General features: G+C 41.2%; 1 protein-coding gene across 1 annotated transcript in view; it reads right to left on the reverse strand.

The window, feature by feature from the left end:
- Positions 1 to 314: 314 nt before the first annotated feature.
- The window catches only part of PCOLCE2 (procollagen C-endopeptidase enhancer 2), an 83667-nt gene continuing 59864 nt past the window's right edge, over positions 315 to 24117 (reverse strand). Inside the window, exons 4-9 of the mRNA XM_040234178.1 lie at positions 23223 to 23347; positions 19797 to 19933; positions 11409 to 11563; positions 7064 to 7147; positions 3937 to 4104; positions 315 to 891 (exon numbers count right to left, since the gene is read on the reverse strand). Coding sequence (XP_040090112.1) covers positions 761 to 891; positions 3937 to 4104; positions 7064 to 7147; positions 11409 to 11563; positions 19797 to 19933; positions 23223 to 23347 — 800 coding nt within the window. The 3' untranslated portion in view covers positions 315 to 760. The remainder of the gene's footprint in view (positions 892 to 3936; positions 4105 to 7063; positions 7148 to 11408; positions 11564 to 19796; positions 19934 to 23222; positions 23348 to 24117) is intronic.

The following is a 24117-nucleotide window of genomic DNA, read 5'->3' on the forward strand; positions in this document are numbered from 1 at the left end:
ACTGCTCTTTTGGTGGTGGTGGTTTAGCCGTTAAATCGTGTCCAACTCTTTCGATCCCATGGACTGTAGCCTGTCAGGCTCCTCTGTCCATGGGATTCTCCAGGCAAGAATACTGGAGTGGGTTACCATTCCCTTCTCCACGGGATCTTCCTGATCCAGGAATTGAACCCAGGTCTCCTGCATTGCAGGCTGATGATTTACCAACTGAACTATGAGGGATGCCCCTTGATACAAGGACAACTTTACAGGTAAATACCAGAGAATATTCTTTTCATAGTGTTCCATTTTTTAATAAAAAAGTTTAATGGCAGTTATATAATCATTTAAAAATATTTTATTAAGCACTGGTTTTAAAAATGCAAGAGAAGAATATAACACCTCAGAGCAAATGCTTGAAGGTAAAACACATATCACTATAAATATTGCACGTATAAAAATCTCTTTTTTACATCTTCACACAACTCATTTCTAAAATATCCTTTTACAGAGATACATAAATAAACTGCTTCCAAACTGTCAACGCTTGATACATTTAGTCTCATCACCCCACTGAGTCTGCAGGCTTCCAATCAGATATCTGCTCCTCTCCCATGCAAGCAACAGAACTTCCATCAGCAACACCGAGCTCTCCTACCTACATCCTGTGAAGAGTAAATCTCTCTGAAAGCTCAATATTTCAGGTTATAAATTTTCTTTTTCTACTGAGGAAAAAAAGATCTTTCAAAGGCAGTGACAGAACGCAGCTTAAATGGACACAGTGTTAACATTGCTTGTTCTTCAGGGCGTCCAGGAGCTTCTGATTCTTGGTCTTGAACATCATGATAAAGCTGTTGGGCATGATCTTGCCTCGTCCATCTTCACCCACTTGACCCATAATTATGTAATTTAAACCTAAAAGAGAATGTAAGATTAATTTTTTTCTCTGTGTGTGTTGGTTTGAAACAACTTAAGACTATAACTTACCTCCAGGTAAATGTTTTACAAATGGTGTAATTAGATATTTGTTTTTTCTAGCATAAAATCTTGTTTAAGACTCTCATTGAAAAAAAAAAAATCTAACTTTGACAGACTAGAATGTTCCTGCTCTGGTTACATTAAGAAACTGGATGGAATGATTAGACCCAGTCAGGTCCAGCTCTGCATAAGGTCTAGTATTTACTGAGTGTCCTCTACAAACACTATTCCTATGAAAAAGCTCTCTTTCCTCAAGGGGCTCTCTTCAGAAGGCCCCTCCTGGTCCCACTAGGCTTCTGGATTTCCCCAGGCATTTGGAAACTATTGATCCATTGTCTTCCATTGTTGTCTTGAACTTTTATTAAACCCTCCAACATTTATATTATGTAAGTTTTTGAGGGCATGGTTGGACCATATGCTTCTTTACATTCTTTTAGTCCCTAAAAAGATATGTACTAAAAAGTACTTTTATCGTTGTACTATTTATTTATGTATCTGTGTGTCTGGCTAAGGTAGGTAGGCCTAGACTGGAGCCCACACTGAGGTATGTCGGGTTCAACTCTGAGGATTTACATTGCTTCAGAAGAATATATGTGTTACCACCTCCTTTACTCTCCCTCTCCCCCTGTGTTGTCATGAGACATTTTCCCCCTGGACAAGCCTTCCTCTGTGGTCCACCACTATAATCGTAGTGGTCCTGAGCCTGTGAAGGCTCGGCAGGCTGGGCAGGCAGATGCCACTGAAGGAGAGATGACAGTAAGTATGAGATCTGATGAGATGAGATCTGACAGTAAGTATCCAGACCTGGATTATTTGCTGTTCTGGATACTTCTGGAAAGAAGTGTTACCTTTTACAGAGTCTTTACTATCCCTTCTTAAGAGTCAATGGGATTATTATTTGGAATTTATGTGTTTTACATGCATATTTGTGCTCATCTCTGATTATTTCTTCAAGAAACTGTGTTTTAGAGCATAATTTCTGAGCAAAAGTATGTGAGCATATGAAAGTTGTACTATGTTGCTTTTTTAACAAACTATAAGGTGATGTTGGTCTTATTTTTCTGATGTTCACTTTTCTTAATAGTGAGGTACAATGTTACTGTATTAATTTATTATTTATTCTTGATTATATCCTTTCTACATTTTGCTTTGAAATTACCAATTATTTTCTGTTCAGAAATCAAGTCCTTAATACTACTTAAATATTATCAACCTCTTGTCCATTGTGTTTTCAAAAATTACTCTATCATTTTATTTATCATGTTTGTTTGCATTTTAATCTAGTTTATAATGTTATATGAAGCTCGGAAGATCAAATCTGCTGGCATTTTCCATTTTATTGTAGAAAGATTTTCTCACAATATATAATTTTTTTCAAAAATAGAGCCGATGTGAAGCTGCTGGCCTCTGACTTTTCTGAACAATCTCAATTCATAGTAAAGCTTTCTTAATGTGGATATCTGTATTTCTGTATGTGTGGTAAAGGTTTGGCTTCTTTTGATTGTGGAAGAGGTTTGTAATAAGACTGAGAAAAGGAACAAGCTGATGTCGGATGGGAAGTCATGGTTCATCACACAGCGGAGTGCCAGGCATTACTGCCATTCCAAAGAAAGAGAGAGCTGTGTATATGCTGTTGATGGAAAGCTGTCCACATACACATCATGTGGAGGGAAGTTTGAGCAGAATATGTATAGAAAGATCCCATTTGTCTACATGTGTATGTACATTTTTACACGGACAGAACCTTCTGGAAGGAGCTTTTCACTGTGCTTCTGGGGAAAGGGAAAGGGCTTCCCTTTTTATTTTAAATCCTTCTCTACTTAGTTGGCACTAGTGGCAAAGACCGCCTGCCGATGCAGGAGACATCAGAGACGTGGGTTCGACCCCTGGGTTGGGAAGATCCCCTGGAGGAGGGCATGGCAACTCACTCCAGTATTCTTGCCTAGAGAATCTCCAGGGACAGAGGAGCCTGCTGGGCTATATAGTCCATAGGGTCACAGAGAGTCAGACACAACTAAAGCGACTAAGTGTGCACTACTTATTTAACTTTTTCAAAAACCATAGAACACACATTACTTTTATATACCTGTTTTAAAAAATTATGTGCCTCTGGTTCTAGGGTAACTTTCCTTTTCCTAAAATTTATCTTAATAAACTCACTCTCACCCATGAATTTAATAATCTCATATCTACAGATGAGCCCCAGATCTTTCATTCTAGCCCATAGATACCTCTCTCTTCTGAACACCAGCTCTGAATTTCCCGTTCCTTTTTTTAAAAAATGTTTTTATTTGGCTGCACTGGGTCTTAGTTGCTGCTCATGGGATCTTCAGTCGTCACTGAGGTATGTGAACTCTTAACTACAGCATGTGGGATCTAGTTCCCTGAACCAGGAATTGAACTCGGGCCCCTTGCATTGGGAGCGTAGAGTCTTATTAGCCACTGGACCACCAGGGAAGTCCTTGAATTTCCTATTCTTTGATAGATATTTTCCTCTACACATAGTAGTGGTACTTTAAGTGCTGCTGCTGCTGCTGCTGCTAAGTCGCTTCAGTCGTGTCCGACTCTGTGCGACCCATAGACGGCAGCCCACCAGGCTCCGCTGCCCCTGGGATTCTCCAGGCAAGAACACTGGAGCGGGTTGCCATTTCCTTCCTGCAGTAACTGAAAATCTCTCTTCTGAACCTCTTTCTCTGTCTGTTCCCTATTGATCCAACTTCAAATGCTTCTTGAACTCACTGACCATTTCCATTATCCTGTCTTCTTCCACAAGTTACAGGAACTGAGATTGGAGCCCAATTCTGCCTGACTCCAAAGGCCCTCCTTCTCCATCAGAAGTGGGCAATACATGAGCCACGACTTGACTTCTCTAGACCAGCCATGGCATGGAAAGATCCATGACTTGCTCGGAGAGGCTCTCCTTTCCCCTTCTCTGCCCTTGAGCTCCCCCGGAAGAAAGCCTGGAGTTTTCTTGCTGCTCACCTCTTCTGAGGAGTGGGCACTGCTTGCAGACCACAGTGACCTTGGCGCTCATGTTCTTGCCAGCCTGCTGAATTGCCAGATTGCCCTCTTTATAAATGTTGATGATCGAGACCGTGGCATGCAGACTCCCACCTCGAGGGATGGTGGTGATGACAGTGCCGGCTAAGACTGCAAAAGAAAACATTTTTAAAATCATAGGACAGCGAAGACCAATGTAAGCAGAACTGAAAATAGTTGTATTGATACATTCCTCTAACTTTCAGATGGGAAACATTTTAATGTTAGAAAGAAGGGCCTAATAAGAGTCATTAAATTTAATTCTGTATATCTGTCATCAAAATACAGGTTGAAAAACAGGAGTCATGGGGCTATAATGTTACCCTAGCCATTAGGCATTGAAAAAAAACCCAAAATAACTACCAAACTGCAGTCAGTTGCTGAGACAGACTTGTTCCAATGTTTTATCCAACTTGTGACTCAATTACCAAACGTGGTAATTGCACCTCTGCTTGTTAATACTCAACAGGACCGTGTATCTTTAAGGCAGTGCCATAATAAGAAGTTGCATGATGGAGGTTTGAGACATAAAGATCTGAGTCCTTGTGTCTGTGTGGGTGAGCACTTACCTTTCTGTATCTCCCTGATTCCTCTCTTTTTATTTATTTATTTGGCTGAGCTGGATCTTAGTTGCCGCATGCAGGATCTTAGTTCCCTGACCAGGGATCAAACCCAAGCCCCCTACATGGGGAGCTTGGAGTCTTAGCCACTGGACTTCTGGGGAAGTCCTTCTGGGTCTCTCATATTCTCTTTCTTATCCATCCTTTTTATCTCAATGAACAAGTCAAAGTATAGAACTGAGGTATAACTTTAAACATTTCCTTGGTTAGAAAAAACTAGCAAAATTCCGTTGCTTTTCATTATGTAACTCTCTTTTCTTACCATGTAACACTCAAAGAAGAGTCTTACTTCCGAGCCACATAAAGAAAGATGCACAAAGGCATATGCTTTGGGCATTTTTTGAAGGGGGTGTATTCCATGTGGTGCAGGACTTGGATTGAATGACTTTTTGATAATCCTGTCCTTACCCAGAAAACCAACTGCAGCCCCCAGTCATTGTGAAATCAAAACTTGCCCCTAAAGGGATTTCCTTGGTGGTCCAGTGGTTAAGACTCCATGCTTCCACTGTAGGGGGCATAGGTTCGATCCCTGGTCAGGGAACTAAGATACTGCATGCTGCATGCTGTGGCCAATTAAAAACAAAACCCTGCCCCTAAAAGAGTGTTACCAAGGCTGGTTAGGAACCAACAGGCCTCCGGTGATAGTATTGGGTCATTTTGCCGTGTAAGTCACAACGGAATGGATGAAGTTTTGGACTTAATATTACCCTTTCAGGATAAAGTGAAAACTCACTGCTTATGTGGTGTGCAAAGCTCATCACATCAGAATTCTTATTACGCCTTACTTTGATTCCCAGTGATGAGCGATTCTCTACAAAATGTCAGTCGGTAGTGGAGTGGAATCAGCTAGCTCTGAAGGACTGGGAGGGAGATTTCCTTAAGCACCTGTTACAGGAGATCACACTGGATGTGGGAGCAATGACACCTGGTGCTACTAGTGTTCATTTTCATGCCGGTTATTTGCATTTTGGCATGCAAATTCCAGATACATTTAGGGGCCTAGTTTTTTTTTTTACTGGGGTATAGTTGCTTTGGGGGCATCCCAGGTGGCTCAGTGCTGAACAATGTGCCTGCCAATGCAGGAGACACAGGAAACTCAGGTTCGATTCCTGGGTCGGGAAGATCCCCTGGAGTAGGAAATGGCAACCCACTCCAGTATACTTGTCTGGGAAATCCCATGGACAGAGGAACCTGACGGGCTCCACTCTGTGGGCTCACGAAGAATTGGACATGACTGAGCTGCTGAGCATGCATAGTCACTTTATAATGGGGTACAACAAACTGAATTAGCTATGTGTGTGTGTGTGTGTGTGCGTGTGTACACTCAATCATGTCTGACTCTTTGCGACTCCATGGACTGTAGCCCACTAGGCTCTGTTCATGGAATGTTCCAGGCATGAATACTAGAGTGCGTTGCCATTTCTTCCTTCAGGGCATCTTACCAACTCAGGGATTGAACCCACATCTCTTACATCTCCTGCACGGGCAGGCAAATTCGTTACCAAATGCACTATCTGGGAAGCCCCAAATGAGCTATACGTATACATATATTCCCTCCTTCTAGAGGGCCCTAGATTCTTTACTGTCCTCACATCTTTACTACAATATGGTCAATCTGGGCTGCAGTTATCATTTGAAGGCATAAGGAAAAGCAAGCAAAGCTTCTTCTGGGAGGCCCTCTGTGTTAGGTAACCTGTTTAGGCCGTAACAACTTTCTTTTCCTGATAAGACTTTTCTTCCATATTCCTTTCAAACATAACCAACATAATTCAACTTGGGATCATTTGCTTTTAAGCAGTTTTCACAGAATGTGCAAGATTTTTTTTTTTTTTTTGATTCAGGGTGCAGGATGCTTGGGGCTGGTGCAAGATTTTTTCTAATTGGAAAAAAACTCTTTAGGAATTCTGATTCATTAGGTAATATCTGCCTGATATCTTCCAGTTTATAAGAGTTTCCAAATGGATTTCAGATTTCCAAGTTTTAATTTCATCCTCTGGAGGGACATTGCAGAGGAAATATTTGAATTTCTTCTGAGAGAGGCCAGCTTGGATATGTTTCTGATTTATTTAAGTTGAATTACAGATGTGTGAAAAAATACTCAGTACATGAAAACTATGTGAGAAAAAAACAGGATGCAGGGTTTTTTTCCCTGGGGTGGGGGAAACACTAGGCTACACAGAGTACACAGAACAGCAGTGCCATGCACCAGAGGTCAAATTATTAAGCTTTAAGTTTATGTGAAAAACGTGTATTTTCTGCACACATTTTTCTCAGTTGTGAACTCTAACACTTCGAACTGTGCAACACACCTTAGTGTGGAGGAAAATACTTTCCTGGGTAGATGCAGAGTGTAACTGACCCTCTACCATCCCATTCATGGCAGTTCCTTTGAGATTAAGCGTGCAGTTTCAGGTTTCTGATTAAAGAGGAAAGACGGTTTTCTTTCTTACCGAAGTTGCTTGAGCAATAATTGCTCTCCAGAGTCCCCGACCGTCTACACTTCTGCTGACACAGGGCCACGGTGGGCTTTAAACCTTCATTCCAAGAAGAAATGTATAAGATTCAGGAAAATGAATGCATATATAATTGGTGTTTAGATCTGAATCAGTCAATTTAAAATTCTCATTTATTTCTCTGAGCCCCCAATCTGTCACTGCAATGAAATAATTAAAGAACCTGCAAAGGATATTCCTCATGTTACCAACCTCTACTCTTAATTTCCTCAGGGTAACTCAATGCCCTCTACTGAGCTTTAAACCTGAGATCAAAGATAACCCAAATTTAGCCCTATTCTCTTCTTCCTTTATATATAACTAATGCTGTAACCAAAAATAGATACAGTCTCATGTGCCCTGCTTACCAAAAACCCAGAACAACAAATAAGAACACAGGAAATATAGGTTAACTCTTCACTTCACCAAAGGAATCTTATGGGGTTCCCCTGAGAGTGGAGGGAGTTTTCTTGGTGCATTTGAAATACACAATTATCCAAATGTTAGCATTACAGGTTTTGGGGAACAATGCTCATGTGATGAAGTGTGCTATATCTGTACTTAGATGCAACCCAACACTAAAACATTTTGAGCCTGTCATTGCCTGTAATGATCTTAAGAACTGAGAAGTAGGCAAATTTAAAAGTACAGCTAAATAGATAAACACAGTAGTTCTCAATTGGGGGTGATTTCTCCCACTAGGTGACATTTGGTAAACTCTGGAAATATTTTTGGCAGTCACAACTACGGGATGATACCAGCATCTAGTAGGTAGATAACCAGTGATGCTGCTCAACATTTCACAGTGAACAGGACAGCCCCCAACAGCAAAGAATTATCTGGCCAAAAATGTAAATAGTACCAAGGTTGGAAAGCTGTGATATGATGATAATATTTAATCCTTATGAAATGAAATGAAAATATTTAATCCTAATTTTCATCATTAAAAATGTTTCCAAAACATTTGGTAATGATTCCCTTATATGTGGCAACATGTTGTTGCTGCTGCTAAGTCGCTTCAGTTGTGTCCGACTCTGTGCGACCCCATAGATGGCAGCCCACCAGGCTCCCCTGTCCCTGGGATTCTCCAGGCAAGAACACTGGAGTGGGTTGCCATTTCCTTCTCCGATGCATGAAAGTGAAAAGGGAAAGTGAAGTCGCTCAGTCGTATCCGACCCTTAGCGACCCCATGGACTGCAGCCTACCAGGCTCCTCCACCCATGGGATTCTCCAGGCAAGAGTACTGGAGTGGGGTGCCATGTGGCAACATGTTAGGAAGAACTAAACAGAACCACTGTCATAGAGCTGTACATATTGGGTAAGAATTTGCCCTTCTAATATGTTCTGCTAACCCTTCTGTGAATTTACTCTTAATTTGTATCCCTACGTATCTCCAAAAGGATCTAAAGTGGTTACAATATTAAAAATATACACAGTTTAATGTTAAAATATACATAATAGCATATATATATAGTAGAGAAAGAGCTCAGAAAGCATTTAGAGGGAATATTGCTCTAAAAGTTGGGGACCTAAATTTATCTAATTCACTGAGTCCAAAGCTAAGTGCCCTAGTGGTTCTCTTGTCTGATGAAAGAGCATCTTCTTACGTGGACCACTTGAAACCAGCTCCTTCTCGACCTCAGGACATTAGTCTGGAGGTTGGGTGGGTGGCCCACCCTGACACTCTTCATCTTCCTGTCTGTTCTCTGCTGCCCTGTACACCCAAGCGTGGCATGGGGTTTTCAGCTTTCCTCTTCACGTGCTCCCTCAAGCATCTCGGTGCGTCCTCCCTCCTTGGGGACGATCCCTCTCTGGCTGTAGCCTCAACACCCCCTGCATCTCAGATGTTCCCTTTGGTCCATCTCCGCCCCTCAGTCCCAAGCTCACGTGTCCTTCTGCTGAAGTCTTATCACCAATCTCTCATCCTTCATCCAACAGAACCTCCTCTCCTTTCAGTTCAGTTCAGTCGCTCAGTCTTTCTGTCTTTAGAGGTTCAATACACTGACCCCTCTCCTATTTCCCACTCCATCGCCCTGGCCCATCTTAATTCCTTAGCTTCTCCACGTAGTCCATTACTTCAGTCACTTTCTTAACAATACTTACACTCCTGTTCCGCTCTGCCCTCTGCCCTTTAGGAGTCCAGTAGGAGACTTTTCTCTTTCTGTGCCTGCTCACAGACAGCTGAGAACACAAACAGACCCTCATCCAAGTGACAAACTGCCCCACAACCCCCAGGGCGCCCACCTCCCTTCTTGTTCTCAGCGGGTGACCTTGCCTATTTTCTGGTGAGAACGAAGATCACAGAACAAAAGGTCCTCCACCAGACCTCTGAGCTGTCTCCATCTGTACCCTCACTTTCTTCTCCTAAGAGAGGAGGCTGCCTACCTCTGGCCTAAGGTCTGTCCTTCTGCATGCCCTCCGGAGGCCAGACCCTGCCATTTTTGTGGAAATTTCCTCCTCACTTATTCCCTTGCTCTGCCCTTCTGTTTTCCCTCTTTGCAAGCTACTTCCCCTTAGCTTTACCACGTTCAAACACTCAGGCTCTCTACCTCCCTTCCTCAGGGCTGAACCCTCAGACTAAGTTGCTGGACGTGGTGTTCATTTCCTTGCCATGCTCCACACACTCCCTCGCCCTTGTCCAGCTTCTACCTGCACCACTCAGCTCACACAACCCCTGCCAGGGTGTCCGGCAGCCTCCACATCACGAAATCAGATGGTACCATTCTATCCCTGCTCTTGTTTAAAGTCTCATCAACATCTGAGTGAGGTGAATTCTCAACATTAAGTGAGAATCTAATCCTAAACTTTGCTTAAATCCACCAACAGCTTCCTCCACACTTAGGATAAAATCCCAAATACTTAGAGCATAAGGAGCAAGGTGGTAGAGCCCAAAGATGAAGCTAGAAGGAGAGGACCCAGGGTGAAGGAATTTGGCCCCTGTGCTGTCCTCTGGTCTGGCCGCTGGCCACAGGAGGCTTTTTAAATTTAATGAAGTTAAAAATTCAGATCTTTAGTTGCACTAATCACATGTCAAGCATCTAAAAGTGGCCACCGTATTGGAAGGCATAGGCATAGACAAATTTTGTGGGGGAAAGACACAGTCTGCGATGTTGGGGGTCGGGGGAAGGGACAGGGCATGCTGTGGGGAGTTAAGATAGAGAAAGTCAAGGGAACCCTAGGAGTGTGGCTGCAGATGCTGAGGCCCAGGCTTGAGAAAACAGGTGGAGAAGCAGAAATGAGACAGAATACAGTGTGCCAGAAATGAGTTAAATCTGATATATTTTCATTTCAATGTCTAGCAGTTGCAAACCTGTAGGAGATAATTAAAAATTCATGTTTGCAACTTCAGAGAAAGTTTAGGACTGGATATAAAAGCTGGAGAACCACACGGGTGTAGACAGATGATTCACTAGAAAGAATAAGGACACCAGGGTCCGCTGAGAGAACTGGAGCAATATTGCTGCGATGTGCAGCAGTACACTTCCGGGCCACAAGGTGGCACACTTGCGGAGTGTTCAGAAAAATCAGCCCTTCTGGAAGTGCCTGTACTCAGGACAGCCCTCTCCACGAACTGGCAGAAAATGGTGGGCAATAAAGCTGGGCTAATTTCAGCCCAATTCATGTCTTAACCTTAGATTCCCCCTTCCCACTTTTTCCTCCTCCCTTTTAGATTTTTGAGATCTGAGGCCTGAAATCCTGGAGGGCTGTGCTGACAGGGTGTAGAGACAGGAAACAGGACGCTCTGTTGCCCTTGCCCTTCTGAGGTCATACCCAGACCGGAGGTCCCCAACTGGTGTCTACAATACATAGAATATATTTTGTTTGATTCACTCCAGTTTGAAGAAAATAAAATATTTTGTATGGCACATTTTGGATCATACCCCTCCCTACAACAAAGTCCAAATACTGGCAGAAATGAAAACAGGCAGGAATCAGAGCCCTGAAATTTTAACCCAAAATTCTACAGTTCTATGTAATAAAAAGAAAAATATGATTTTATAAATGTCGAGAAAGAAAAATTAGGCTTGTTATGATCTCTACTTATAATAGGGTTCCTAGTATTTTTAAGTGACCATAATTTTCTTGGATAACATTTTAAAATTATTATCTTATAAGAATTCTTGTATCTTATACTTTTCTTTCATTCATGGAATCATATTATTCTCTTATGTAAGTTTTTGTCTTATTTAACTCATTTTACTTTCAAGTATTTTCCTCTTAATCAGATTTCTTTTTTCCCCCACTTCAGAATAATTTTTCTTATGCTCCTCAAGTCTGAGTAGAAATTTCAAAGCAGGCTTACTTGTAGTCGCTGGAAAGGTGGTGGTTACAGGCAGTGCAGTTGTTGTCGGCAATTTTTTGGGCCTGAATTTGTAGTGACCAATAAATCCATCTGCAGTTAAACTTAAATCTGATAAAAACTGAATGAGAAGTTCGTTTCTCTCAGATACAATTGGCCTAAAAGGAAAAAAAAAGTTTTAAAAATGCATATATATATATATATAGATAGATAGATTTAAAAGTGTAAGGGATACCTCTGAAATGTAGAACTAACTTTCCTTTAATTTCCAACAATAGATTACTGTCTGTTTAAACCAAAAAGTTAAAAGACTTAAAAAGATGACATTCTTTCTTAACCTGCTCATATTCATGCAAATAGCTAACATTTACTGAACGTTTGCTCAGCTAGGCACTGAGCTTTTTGCAAACTGTTGAATTGTGCTTTCACAACAACCATGTTATTATCCCCTTTTTATGGAACAGGTGACTGAAGATCAGCGAGTTCAAGTGATTTGCCCAAGGCCCTCCGCTTGTGTGTAGGAGAGTCAGGATTTGAACCCAGGACCAGGTGCCACTGGGGACAATGTAAACACTGAAGCTGCAGCTGGTGCTTCATAAGCGCTTTAGGGTCTGGTCTGACTCAGCAACCGCACAGCATCTTTGAACTAAGACTCAGTTCCGGCTGGCCTGGGGAGCTAGGGATTGCTGGCCATGGGGAATCAGATGGAGAAACCTGGTGAACAAATTTCCGGACCCTGTGAAGACACAACGAAAGGGATCATCTTAGCGAGGTGGTCACCTAGGGATAAGAAAGCCACGCAGAATTTAATGGGACTTTCATTTCATTGTTAGTAAGAGTTCCCATGCGTGCCTGAAATGGAAACCTTTCTGTTTATAATCTGGGTAGCAAAATGCTCTTAAGGAGAAAGAGAAAGTGATTGTTTTGGTGGTCATGAACAACCTCATTAAGAATCTAATTTTAAAGCAATCTTAGGGGCGTGCTGGTTAGTTGGGACTAAAGATTTAGTGGCGATAATTACTGAGGCTCAGAAGCTCTCTTACTTAAATCTTAGGGGATAACTATATTATAAAAGACGGTAGTTTCATCTGATCTTTTGCTATTGTTATTTAAACAATGGTTTAAAAATGCTGTTTGGCTAATTTCATTTTAAAACTAATTCAGAAGTGGAAAAAATTAAAGTTATTTAACCAAATTAATTGGTGGTTTGTCTAAACTCCTTTTTTGAGGCATCTTCTCAGCCGAACCACTTCTTAGGCATCTTGGACAATAAATAAATGAGGCAACTCTTGTTTTCCTTCACCTATCAGCTACTTTGAGTTGGAAGCGTGGAGGGGAAGGTAGATCTGGATTTGACCACCAGGGAGAAACAGTGCAGGGTCTTCTCTGTCCTGAAGGTCATTGCCTTCCGAGTCAAGGGATGAACCAAACCTAAGAACGAGCTCTGTGACCTCCCTTTTGCCTTCCAGTCACAAAAATGGGACCAAGGTCTTTTAAATAATGCTTCTGAGCATCAAGCCACAAACGCGAATATTTAATCCTGCTTCTGAAAATATTCCATGAAATAAACACAGCGTGCATGAAACACAGTTCTCAACTACAATTACAAATAAGACATGCTAACCTTGTTTAGATGATAAAATTACAAAAAGCACTTCTTGTAAGCAGCAAAGAAAACCTGAAGATCCAACCAAGCCAGCCTTATGGGCACGATGTTATAATTATAGTGATCATTCACTGCCTCTTGTATGAACTAATCTTGGAAGCACTATACTGGAAGCTGAATTTTCTCAAGGAAGAGTATTTTTGTCACAAAGACATATTTCAGCTATGCTGCTACTGAGCTTTAGCATGAATGTGACAGAACCGCAGTGCCATAAACGTACTGAGGGCCAAGTGTTGCATCTGCAAATTAATGTTGCAAATCACTCGAAAGGCAAGGGGATATCTCATGTGTGCCCACTCCCCACTAGCAAATCCCAGGACTGGATGAAGGATGCTGACTGCTGTCTTACAGAATTGGCTATGAGAACTGTCTGCAGCCAACCAACCACCGTATTTCTTGACCCACCTCCTCGTCTTCATCTCTACCACCCTTCCCTACCTCCTTGTCTTTACCTGGACCACTGCCACAGCCTCCCCCTTGCTCTTGTCTAGGAGGGGGTTCTAGGGGCACCAGTCCTGTCATTTCCCCCACCTGCACGGGGAGAGCCCCCATGTCTGCACGATGTGGAGTCCAACTCCACTCTCAGCCTCCTCTCCCTCTCCCACTCAAGGTGTAGGCTCCAGAACAGCACCCATCTCCTCTGTGTATCTTTACAACCAAACTCTGCTTGGAACGAATCCTCTGTTCTGTATCTAACTTACACTCTTCCTTCAAGACTCAGCTTCAAGAAGCATAAGCTCCCCCAATCTCCCCACCACTTGTCCCTACTGGACCAAAGGACTCCTTGTCAGAAATCCACTCAAGACTTTTCATTGCCAATTTACCTGTCTGCCTTGTTTCCGCCCCTCCTGCTACTCACCTCTGTGTCTTTTATTAATCTTGGAGTTCCAGGTCCCTAACATCGTGCCCACCACATGGCTTGGGTATATATAGTAAATGTTTCTGAACTGAATCCAATGGTACTGATACTGCGCTGAATCAGGCACAGGGATGCTGGTGATGTCCTGCCAGTCACAACACTCCTCCTCCTAGTCACACATCTAACAGGGGAAAAGTTCCCCAAATGGGTTTTCTCACTTTCTGTACTGCCCCACCCCAGAAGTACTCTGACTGTGGGGAGATAGTCTTCTGGTCTAAGTGCTAGTTGGTGGGCAGGCAGTCCAGCTCTTCCAGGCAAACTTCTCAGGAAGCCAGGGATGGTCAACAGTGCCCCCCCATTGCCCCCACCCACACTCATGGGGGCAACCACTACCCTGAGTTTGTGCTCCTTCTTTCCCTTCCTTTATCTACAGATTTACTTATATAAGCTATGGTCTGTCCAGATGTATGGATGTGACAGCTGGACCATAAAGAAGGCTGAGTGACAAAGAATTGATGCTTTTGAACTGCAATGTTGGAGAAAACTCTTGAGAGTCCCTTGGACAGCAAGGAGATCAAACTAGTCAATCCTAAAGGAAATCAACCCTGGATATTCATTGGAAGGACTGATGCTGAAGCTCCAATACTTTGGCCCCCTGATGTGAAGAGCTAACTTGTCGCAAGAGACTCTGATGCTGGAAAAGTCTGAGGGCAGGAGGAGAAGGAGGTGACAGAGGATGAGATGGTTGGATGGCATCACTGACTCAATGGATGTGAGTTTGAGCAAACTCTGGGTGATAGTGAAGGACATGGAAGCCTGGTGTGCTGCAATTCATGGGGTCGCAAAGAGTCGGACACGACTGAGTGGCTGAACAACAACGGTCTGTATCGTGAATCCATATAACCTATAGGTTTGTATGCTTTTAAACTTCATATAAATGAAAGCGTATAGTGTGTCTTTTTCTGTTTTTTTTTTTCCCTCACCCTCAACATTACAACTGTGAGATTTATCCACTATGTTCATAGCTATAGTGTGTGAACTGCAACAGTATCTGACTATTCTCTTGTTGATAAACTGTTTACTCTCCCTCCAGAACAAACAACATTAAAGAGAACACTTTTATGTCCTGTGACGCACGAGGACAAAAGCGTCCTTAGTGGACACACCAGAAGGTTAGGGTATACACTCTACACCAGGTTAAAGGATACAAGCTTGTGTTCAATTTTAGTAGATCTTGCCAAACTGATTTCCAAAGTGACTGTACCAGTTTACATTCTTCTCAAAGATGTAGTCACTGTGCAGCTTTCTTCTTCTGGGAATGCCTTTTCATGTCCTTTGCCCATTTTTCCTATTGAGTTGTTACTTTTTCCTTATTCACTTTTAAGAATTTCTTGATATGTTCTGGAACCTAGACCTAGGTCTTTGTCAAATCTATCAAATATTTTACAAACATCTGTTTCAGTTTTGTGCCTTCTCTTTTCTCTCCCTTTAAGGTGTGTTTTGATGAGCAGAAATTCTCATTTAAACTTCTCATTTAAGTTCCACCTGTAACCCATCTGTAATTGGCTTTTGTGTGACATAGATATGAACACAATTCATTTCCCCATGGAAACAAAAATGGTCCCTGCCTCCATTCTCAACAGGACCAACCTCTGGCTGCTGACCTGTGGGACTCTGGAATGTGCCCACTCTGCAGAGACACGTGGGTGTGTTTCTGGCTTCTCTGGTGTTTTCATTAGTCAATTTTTCTACCTCTCTGTTAAAACCACACTGGCTTAATTACAATAGCTTTCTGACCTTGTTTCATCATGGTAGGTTAAATCTTCCTGCCAGTTCTCTTTCAGAACTGTTCCCTGATCAGGGATCAAACTGCTGTGGTGCCTGCATTGGGACCATGGAGTCTTAACCACTGGACCACCAGCAAAGTCCTGAAGTGTTTTCTATTTATCCATTAGACCAAGCCTGTTGGTTTACAACCTTCTACCTCTTCATTTCTACTTTTTTTAAGAGGTTACCTCAATTTACCATCCATACTTACTTTGGCATATTATAAAGTTTCACAATATCTTCACCCGACTCTCAAACAATACAGAGACCTGAGAATCCTTTAACTCTATATCCAATATCTTTGCTCAGTGCTGGTTCCTGCATTTCAGTCTTTTATTCTGTGGTCATTACCTTTCTGCCTGATTTAAAGTCATAATGCAGTTTCTTTAGTTTGGATTTGTTGGTAGTAAACTGTCTCAGCTCTTATTCAACTAAAAATGTCTGTATTTCACCCACATTCACAAAAGAGAAGGTTTTCTGGGTAATTAATTCTAGAGTGTCAGACTTTATTTTGGGGGGCTCCAAAATCACTGCAGATGGTGACTGCAGCCATGAAATTAAAAGACGCTTACTCCTTGGAAGAAAAGTTATGACCAACCTAGATAGCATATTCAAAAGCAGAGACATTACTTTGCCAACAAAGGTCCGTCTAGTCAAGGCTATGGTTTTTCCTGTGGTCATGTATGGATGTGAGAGTTGGACTGTGAAGAAAGCTGAGTGCCGAAGAATTGATGCTTTTGAACTGTGGTGTTGGAGAAGACTCTTGAGAGTCCCTTGGACTGCAAGGAGATCCAACCAGTCCATTCTGAAGGAGATCAACCCTGGGATTTCTTTGGAAGGAATGATGCTAAAGCTGAAACTCCAGTACTTTGGCCACCTCATGTGAAGAGTTGACTCATTGGAAAAGACTCTGATGCTGGGAGGGATTGGGGGCAGGAAGAGAAGGGGACGACAGAGGATGAGATGGCTGGATGGCATTACCGACTTGAAGGACGTGAGTCTGAGTGAACTCCGGGAGATGGTGACGGACAGGGAGGCCTGGCGTGCTGCGATTCATGGGGTCGCAAAGAGTCGGATACGACTGAGCAACTGAACTGAACTAATTCTAGAGTGACAGTTATTTTGTGTTAGTATTTTGAAGATATTTTTCTAAGATCTAACTTTCATTGTTGCTACTGAGAAGTCAGTTGTTAGGCTCTTTGTGATAATCTGTCTTTTCTTCCTGGATGTTTTTAACATCCTTCTTTGCTGTTTTGTGGTTTTACTATAATACGTGCAGGCATGGATCTATTAAAATATATATTGCTTAGGCTTTATTGACTTCTCATATTTGATCATTGATATCTCTCCTCCATTTTGGAAATTGCTCAGCTAGTATTTCTTCAAACATTAAATTTCCTACGTTCTGTATTTTTTCTTATGGAACCTTGATTAGGTTCCTTCACTCTAGCTTCTATAAATCTTAACCTCTTTTTCATATTTTCCATCTGTCTCTTTGCGCCATGTTCCAGGTAATTACTTCATGCCTGTTTCTCAGTTCCTTAAATCCTTTCTGGAACTATGTCATATCAACTATTTAACATATGTATTAACTTTCTTGTTTAAATTATTATATATCTCAGTTCTGGAAATTCTGTTAGACTCTTTGTTAAATCTATTTGATCATTTCTAGAAGTCTCTTGGTTCTTACTCACTTTCAATAGTCTGTACCTAAAGGCTCTCAAGTAATATATTTTACATGAATTTCTTTGTACATACTTATTTTACATTCTGTATCTCATAATTTTACTATATTTTACTATATATAGTAATTATGTAAATATTTAATTAATATATTTAATTTATATTTAATATAAAATTAAATATGTATGTTTTAATTTTACTATATTTTCACTGATTATATAATCAGGCCTCTGTAGGTCTGATTATAGCTTGTTTCTGCTGCTGCTGGTTTGTGTTTGCTTTTTCTTTGTGTTTCATGATTTTTTTGATTAGTACTTGTATTTCTTGAAACTTTATTTATAGGAATTCTTAAAGCCTATGTTAAGATGCATTCTTTCAGGGAGGATTTGTGTTTTCCTCTGTCATACCATGTGGGCACTCACAACTTGGAAATTTTTTAAGTTTCTGACTGCATTTTTTGGGGAATAGTCAGGTAGTGTAAATTATAACCTCAAGTTCACATGTGGACTGGTTTTTGGTTAAGAATTCCCATCAGAGACTATTTTTCCTTCCTTTCACTAGAAGCCAAGGCCAAAACCAGCCAATTTTCCTTATTATCTCCCTTGGGGCGGGGGGGGGCGGTAAAGAAAATTAATTCAACCACATTGGTGTCACATAGCCATCTCCAAAGCCAAATCTGTGTATAGTAATTTTGAAAGTAATGGCAACCCACTGCAGTATTCTTCCCTGGAAAATCCCATGGACAGAGGAGCCTGGCGGGCGCTACAGTCCATGGGGTCACAAAGAGTCAGACATGACTGAGCGACTGATTACATACACGTTTAAATTACTACTAACTTGTACGTATTCAAATTCTTAATATTATCAAACTTAATAAATATAAATGAATCTAAACTGGAAAGTAACTTGGGACTTTCCTAGTGGTCCACTGGCTAAGACACCATGTTCCCAATGCCTGGGGGGTCGGGGGAGAGGGGGCGGGTTTGATCCATGGCCAGAGAACTAGATTCCACATGCTGCAACTAGGAGGTCGAATGCCACAGCTGAGACCCAGCATAGCCAAAGAAATAAATAAAGATAAATTTTAAAAAAAGAAAGAAAATGCTGTGCTTTAATTCTAATGTGCCTGTGAGAAATCACAGAAATTCACTAAGATCGAGTGATGCAGATACTCTCATTAGGTTGAAGAACAGGGTAAGAAAGACTTTTTTTAAGAAAGACGTTTTTTTTAGAAAGACTATTTAAATTAGCACAATGGTGATTTGCAGGCAAGCAGTAGTCATTTAAACTGCCACCTTTACCAGTATTGTATGCGAAGGTGTGACATGTAGTTTAGTCACTAAGTTGTGTCCGACTCTTGTGACCCATGGACTACAGCCCACCAGGCTCCTCTGTCCACGGGATTCTCCAGATAAGAATACTGGAATTGGTTGCCATGCCCTCCTCCAGGGGATCTTCCCAACCCAGGGATCGAACCGAGGTCTCCGGATTGTATGTGAATTTTTTACAGTCTGAGCTACTAGGGCTTATTCAACGAGAATTTGGGCAACCATGTGAGGAAGCATAAAGCCCCCAAAGGTCCAGGACAGACCTCTGATCAGGTAAAATCATCTGCATCCAGCTAGCCTAAGCTTTCCTCATCTGGATTCTCAATAAACAGCCCTCAAATTTTTCCTTAGAATTTTCCTCATTCTGCTATGACACTGGAGCTCCCCTCGCAGGGCAGTGAGGTTTCCGGGTCTCTGGCTCAGCATCTGCGCCTGGCTCACCAACTCTGCTTCTGTGTATCTATTCAGCTGCCCAGGCTTCTCTGCTGCTGCTGCTGCTGCTAAGTCGCTTCAGTCGTGTCTGATTCTATGCGACCCCATAGATGGCAGCCTCTCTCTTGTTAATGCTGCCTTGCTCTCTGGGTTGGCTATTCTTTGTGTTGTTGCTGTATGGGACTCCACTGGGAAGGAACCCAAGAATTTGTGAACAAAACAACACAACATCTTCCAGAAAATACAATATAATTGGGCAATTTTAGGGGACGTCCCTGGTGGTCCTGTGGTTAAGACTCCCCCTTGCAACGCAGGGGACTTGGGTTCGATCTCTGGTTGGGAAACTAAGATCCCACAAGCCGCAGAGCAACTAACCCCATACGCCACAACTACTGAGTCTGTGTGCCACAACTACTGAAGCGCACACGCCACAACTAGAGAGTCCATGTGCACAACATAACAAAGATCCCGCGTGCTGCAACGAAGGCCTGACGTAGCCGAATAAAGGACGACATGCTTAAAAAATATATTAAACAATCAGGCAATTTTATAAGAAACAAGTATAGAGCCCCTAAAATAAAACAGGTGCTACTTACGCAGGGGGGCTGTCGCCACAATACTTTCCAATTCTTTCAGCGTCGTTGATCTCCCCACCATTAAACACAGCCACGTAATCGTACCGGCAGTAGTTATCACGCTCAACATCAAATTTCTCAAACTTTAATTCTATAAGCTTTAGTGAAAGCACAACATTAGAAGGGTCAAAGGGGTAGTGCAGAATAACCTCAAACAGAATTCTTCCTCTCCTCAACTCAGGTTTGTAAGGGTACTGTGTTTTTCCTTCCTAAAAAAAAAATGTATTCACCTTGTTTAAATGTTTTCTTATCATTTTCAAACTTCTTTAGTTAACAACATATTCCCTTGCTTTCATTTTTAATTATTTCGAAAGATCACTTTAAGCCCAGATCAACCCTAGTTAGGATCTTTTTTTTACTGTTTTTTTAAATTGTGGTAAAAGTCACATAATATAAAATGTACAATTTTAATCACGCTTCCCTGATAGCTCAGTTGGTAAAGAACCCACCTGCAATGCAGGAGACCCTCATTTGATTCCTGGTTCGGGACGATTTGCTGGAGAAGGGAAAGGCTACCCACTCCAGTGTTCTGGCCTGGAGAATTCCATGACGGTATAGTAGCACTTACATTCACGTTGTTGTTCAACTCTCACCGTCATCCATCTCCTGAATATTTCACCTTCCTAAATTGAAACTCTGTCTCCATTAAACTCCAAGTCCCCATTCTTCCTCCCCCACCGCCAGCCCCTGGCATCTACCAATATACTTTCTGACTCTATAATTTGATTATTCTAGGTTACCTCGTATAAGTGGAGTCAAACAGTATTTGTCTGCACTTACAGAATCCCATGGACAGAGGAGCCTGGCGGGCTATAGTCCACAGGGTCGCAAAGAGTCAGACACGACTCAGCGATTAAACAACAACTGTATATTAGAATGCATTTTTAAGGTTACCGATTTAGGATCTTAAACATGGGAACTCTGTTCACGTACAGCTAAGAAAGTACAGAAACACTACATAATCCTAGCAATCTATATTAAGACTTAAATTGGGTTTGTATTGGAGTGGAAATTGGGGCTATATACCAACTTCATTCTTCTCTAGAGGAAAACTAATAGAAATAAAAAGTATTACCTACAATGTCCCCTGTAGTAGTGTACGTTGGGATGTGGTGTTTTTGTACGTGTTTGGTTGTCTGAGATGGGTGGACACAGCAGTTCTACCTTCAAGGGAAGGAGACTAATATTCCCATCACATGCAAAGAACTCAAATTCTTCAGGACCAGAGGTTCAGGGAGGTGGGAATTGACTAATGATGTCTTCTGGAAGTATGTTTTTAAGACTGTGTCTGCCAAGCACAGTGTGCTTGGTGATCTGGTTGATTTTTGAAGAGGCTGCATAGAAGCATGAATGCACAAAGTCAGTGTTAGATTTCTGAAGTTTTTTTTCTTTTTTTGGCATTGGTACCAACAATAGTGTCCTAAAATACTCAAGTCAATAGGAAGTTTTGATTTAAAAGCAATCATTCCCCTTATAAAAGCAGATCTTTCGAGAGTACCTCTACCGTATGAATCAAAGGAAGTCTCACTGGGTTCATAAATACCCATGGCACCCAGAGACTGGTTCCTATTCTTCCTGGGTGGGCAGGCAACCCTCCCTAATGCTTACGGAAGATAATAGGTGTTAACTCCTGTTAGGACAGTCACGATGTTATTAGCCGTTAGCTAGAGAAGACTTGGACAGTAATGTGGGTGAAGTTGTAACACCAGTGACATCACAAAGAGACATAAAAGGAAAGTTTGGCTTTGAACATGATTGCTACATATCCACATATTTATCCACTTTTCAAAAGCACCGGGAAAGGGTGAATAATAGCTTATTCATACTCAACACTGCTTTAAGTTACATTAAAATATTTCCCCTTTGGGTCCTGTAACTTTTCATTGGTCAGAAATAAAATGCATTCCAGGTTACTAAAAAACTGGCTGAACTTTTTCTACTTAGAAATTGGTTACAAATTTTGGGAGAGAAAATAAAAATAAGGAGGGTAAAGTGGAAAACTATGATTTTTTTAAAAAGATATCTTTTAATAGAAGAAAATGCCCAAAGATTTACATAGAAATTACTTGACTTAATTTTCTCATATTATTTTTCTCATTTGGACAGTTTCCACTGATTTCAGACACTACAACTATGACTAGAGACTCAATTGGCTAAAGCCAAAAATTAAATAAACTCTAAATGTAATTTAAATAAAAAGAAAAACTTGGGGAAAAGATGCTAAATTGTAATCTGCAAGTATAATTAAATGGAAATCACTTAATCTAACATATTTACAAATGACACAAAGAGAAAAATGATCAATACAATCACAAGAATTACATAATAGCTTAAATGTTGGATAAATTCAATTTTTAAATGTTATCTTAAACTATAAAATGTTCAATAGATTTACAGAATCCTTTATTATCAAATAAATGAGTAAATTTTTCATTTAAACATAAAACTGAGTTTTAGGATTATGATCAAAGTATGTGTGTGTGTGTACTCAAATCACTGACTTGCATGGTATATTTGCCTGAATAATTTTCCACTAAAGAAATGAATATATGGCAAACAGTATCTGTGTAAACAAAAGATCACGTTAGAAAAAAATTTTTAACAATATCATAATATTCACCATACAGTGTTTGGATTAAAGTCTATAATGTTTCCCATAATAATAATTTTTTAAAGTTATTTTCAAAATTCTATAGCAAAGAGTTGGTTTATTCTCATGCTAAGTTCTGTCCTGAAATTAATATCTGAGAGTGGTCCACAGAAAGGGTAAAAATTTATATAACCACAAACTAGTAAACACTGGAAAACTAGATCTCTGTTGATTGTTTTAGAGCAATGAATAGTTCTTTGTGGGGAACCTGCACAAATTTTAAACCACCAAAAAAAGAAAAAGCATCATGGAGCACAGCAGTTTTCATGTCAGAGACCTTGTTCTCTGAAAAGATGTGATATGCTTGCACTGGCTTTGCTGAAGTGAAGCATTCTGGCTGTTTTGGATTTGGTGATTTGGAGGGCGGTTACCAGGACGTGATGCTCTGTGAGCAGATGGTAACCTGAGGTGTACATAGACTTGGGGATTTGTTGTCCTCCTGCAGTTGGTCACTGCTGCTCATAAACCCGTGCTTATAACACCTTCCACAGTGTTTAAACAACCTCATGTGGGATTTGCAGGCCGTTTGTATTTTAAACCTGTTGAAAATTATAATTCTCTAATTGGAAATTAAACCCATGACTTTGCAAGTCAAAGAGCACAAAGGTAACTTTAACCTGGGTCTCTGCATGAAGAAATACTGTGTCCAGCAGGGCCTTCCTTGCCTGTTATCTTTAACAGTTCACATTGGGCAATTCACACATGCATACTTTCTTCATGTTTTCAGGGAACCTCACCTGATTCTTCGGGGCTACGATGTGCCACACACAGGTGACTCCTGCAGGGTAATCACGGTCTGGCCAGTTGGGGGTTTTGAAAGAGCCGGAAGGTCTTTCCAGGAGGCCTCCACAATACTGATCACCTGAAGTTATTAAAAATGAAAAAAAGTCCACATTTATGGCCAGGCAACCATATGGAAATAGGAACTTGGAATACTGATAGTATAACAAAGGCAGTAGCAGATGCTCTTAGTTTTCCCCTTAAAAATGGTTGTACAGTCTCCTTTAAACACACACACATACGCACACACAGAATGATCTCGAGGTTACCCGGTAGATCACATCAGCATAAGAGAGTGAAGGAGTGAAATGAGGGCCATAGACTCTTTTCTTTTCCCCATTTTTTTTGGATGAGACAAAACCTTTGGGAGGTTACTCACTCATTCAAACACCATGCAGGCTCAACCAAATCTATACATTTAAGAACTCAAGGCAGGGGTATTTATTAATAAGGCTAAAATTCAGGTCCATGGACAAAGTCTGAATGAGTTATTATAGACAATTCTTATTACGAGTAAACTGTTTATAAATCTTTCACAATTTTCAAGAATAATTTTGTCAAAACAATATATAACACTGTCAGCGATACAGAAAAGCATTAAAGGTAGGATTGATTTCTAGATTGGCCTGATATCGGGCAAGCTCTCTCCTGGTCTGAGAAAAGTGACTGCTCCAGAAAAGTCTGCTGGATTAACAGGTACAGGTGTCGCGTGGGGTGGCTCCACGCCTCACAGCTAACCATGCCTCTGGACTTGGTGCCGGGCATGCGCACTTCTGCTCTGAATGACGTCAGAACAGAACCAGGATGGCTAGCCCCCAGGAGCCTCAGAAGGGGCTGTTGGCAGCGCCCTCA

The sequence above is a fragment of the Oryx dammah genome, unplaced genomic scaffold (genome assembly GCF_014754425.2).
Source record: "Oryx dammah isolate SB20612 unplaced genomic scaffold, SCBI_Odam_1.1 HiC_scaffold_2, whole genome shotgun sequence".
NCBI classification, from domain to species: Eukaryota; Metazoa; Chordata; class Mammalia; order Artiodactyla; family Bovidae; genus Oryx; species Oryx dammah.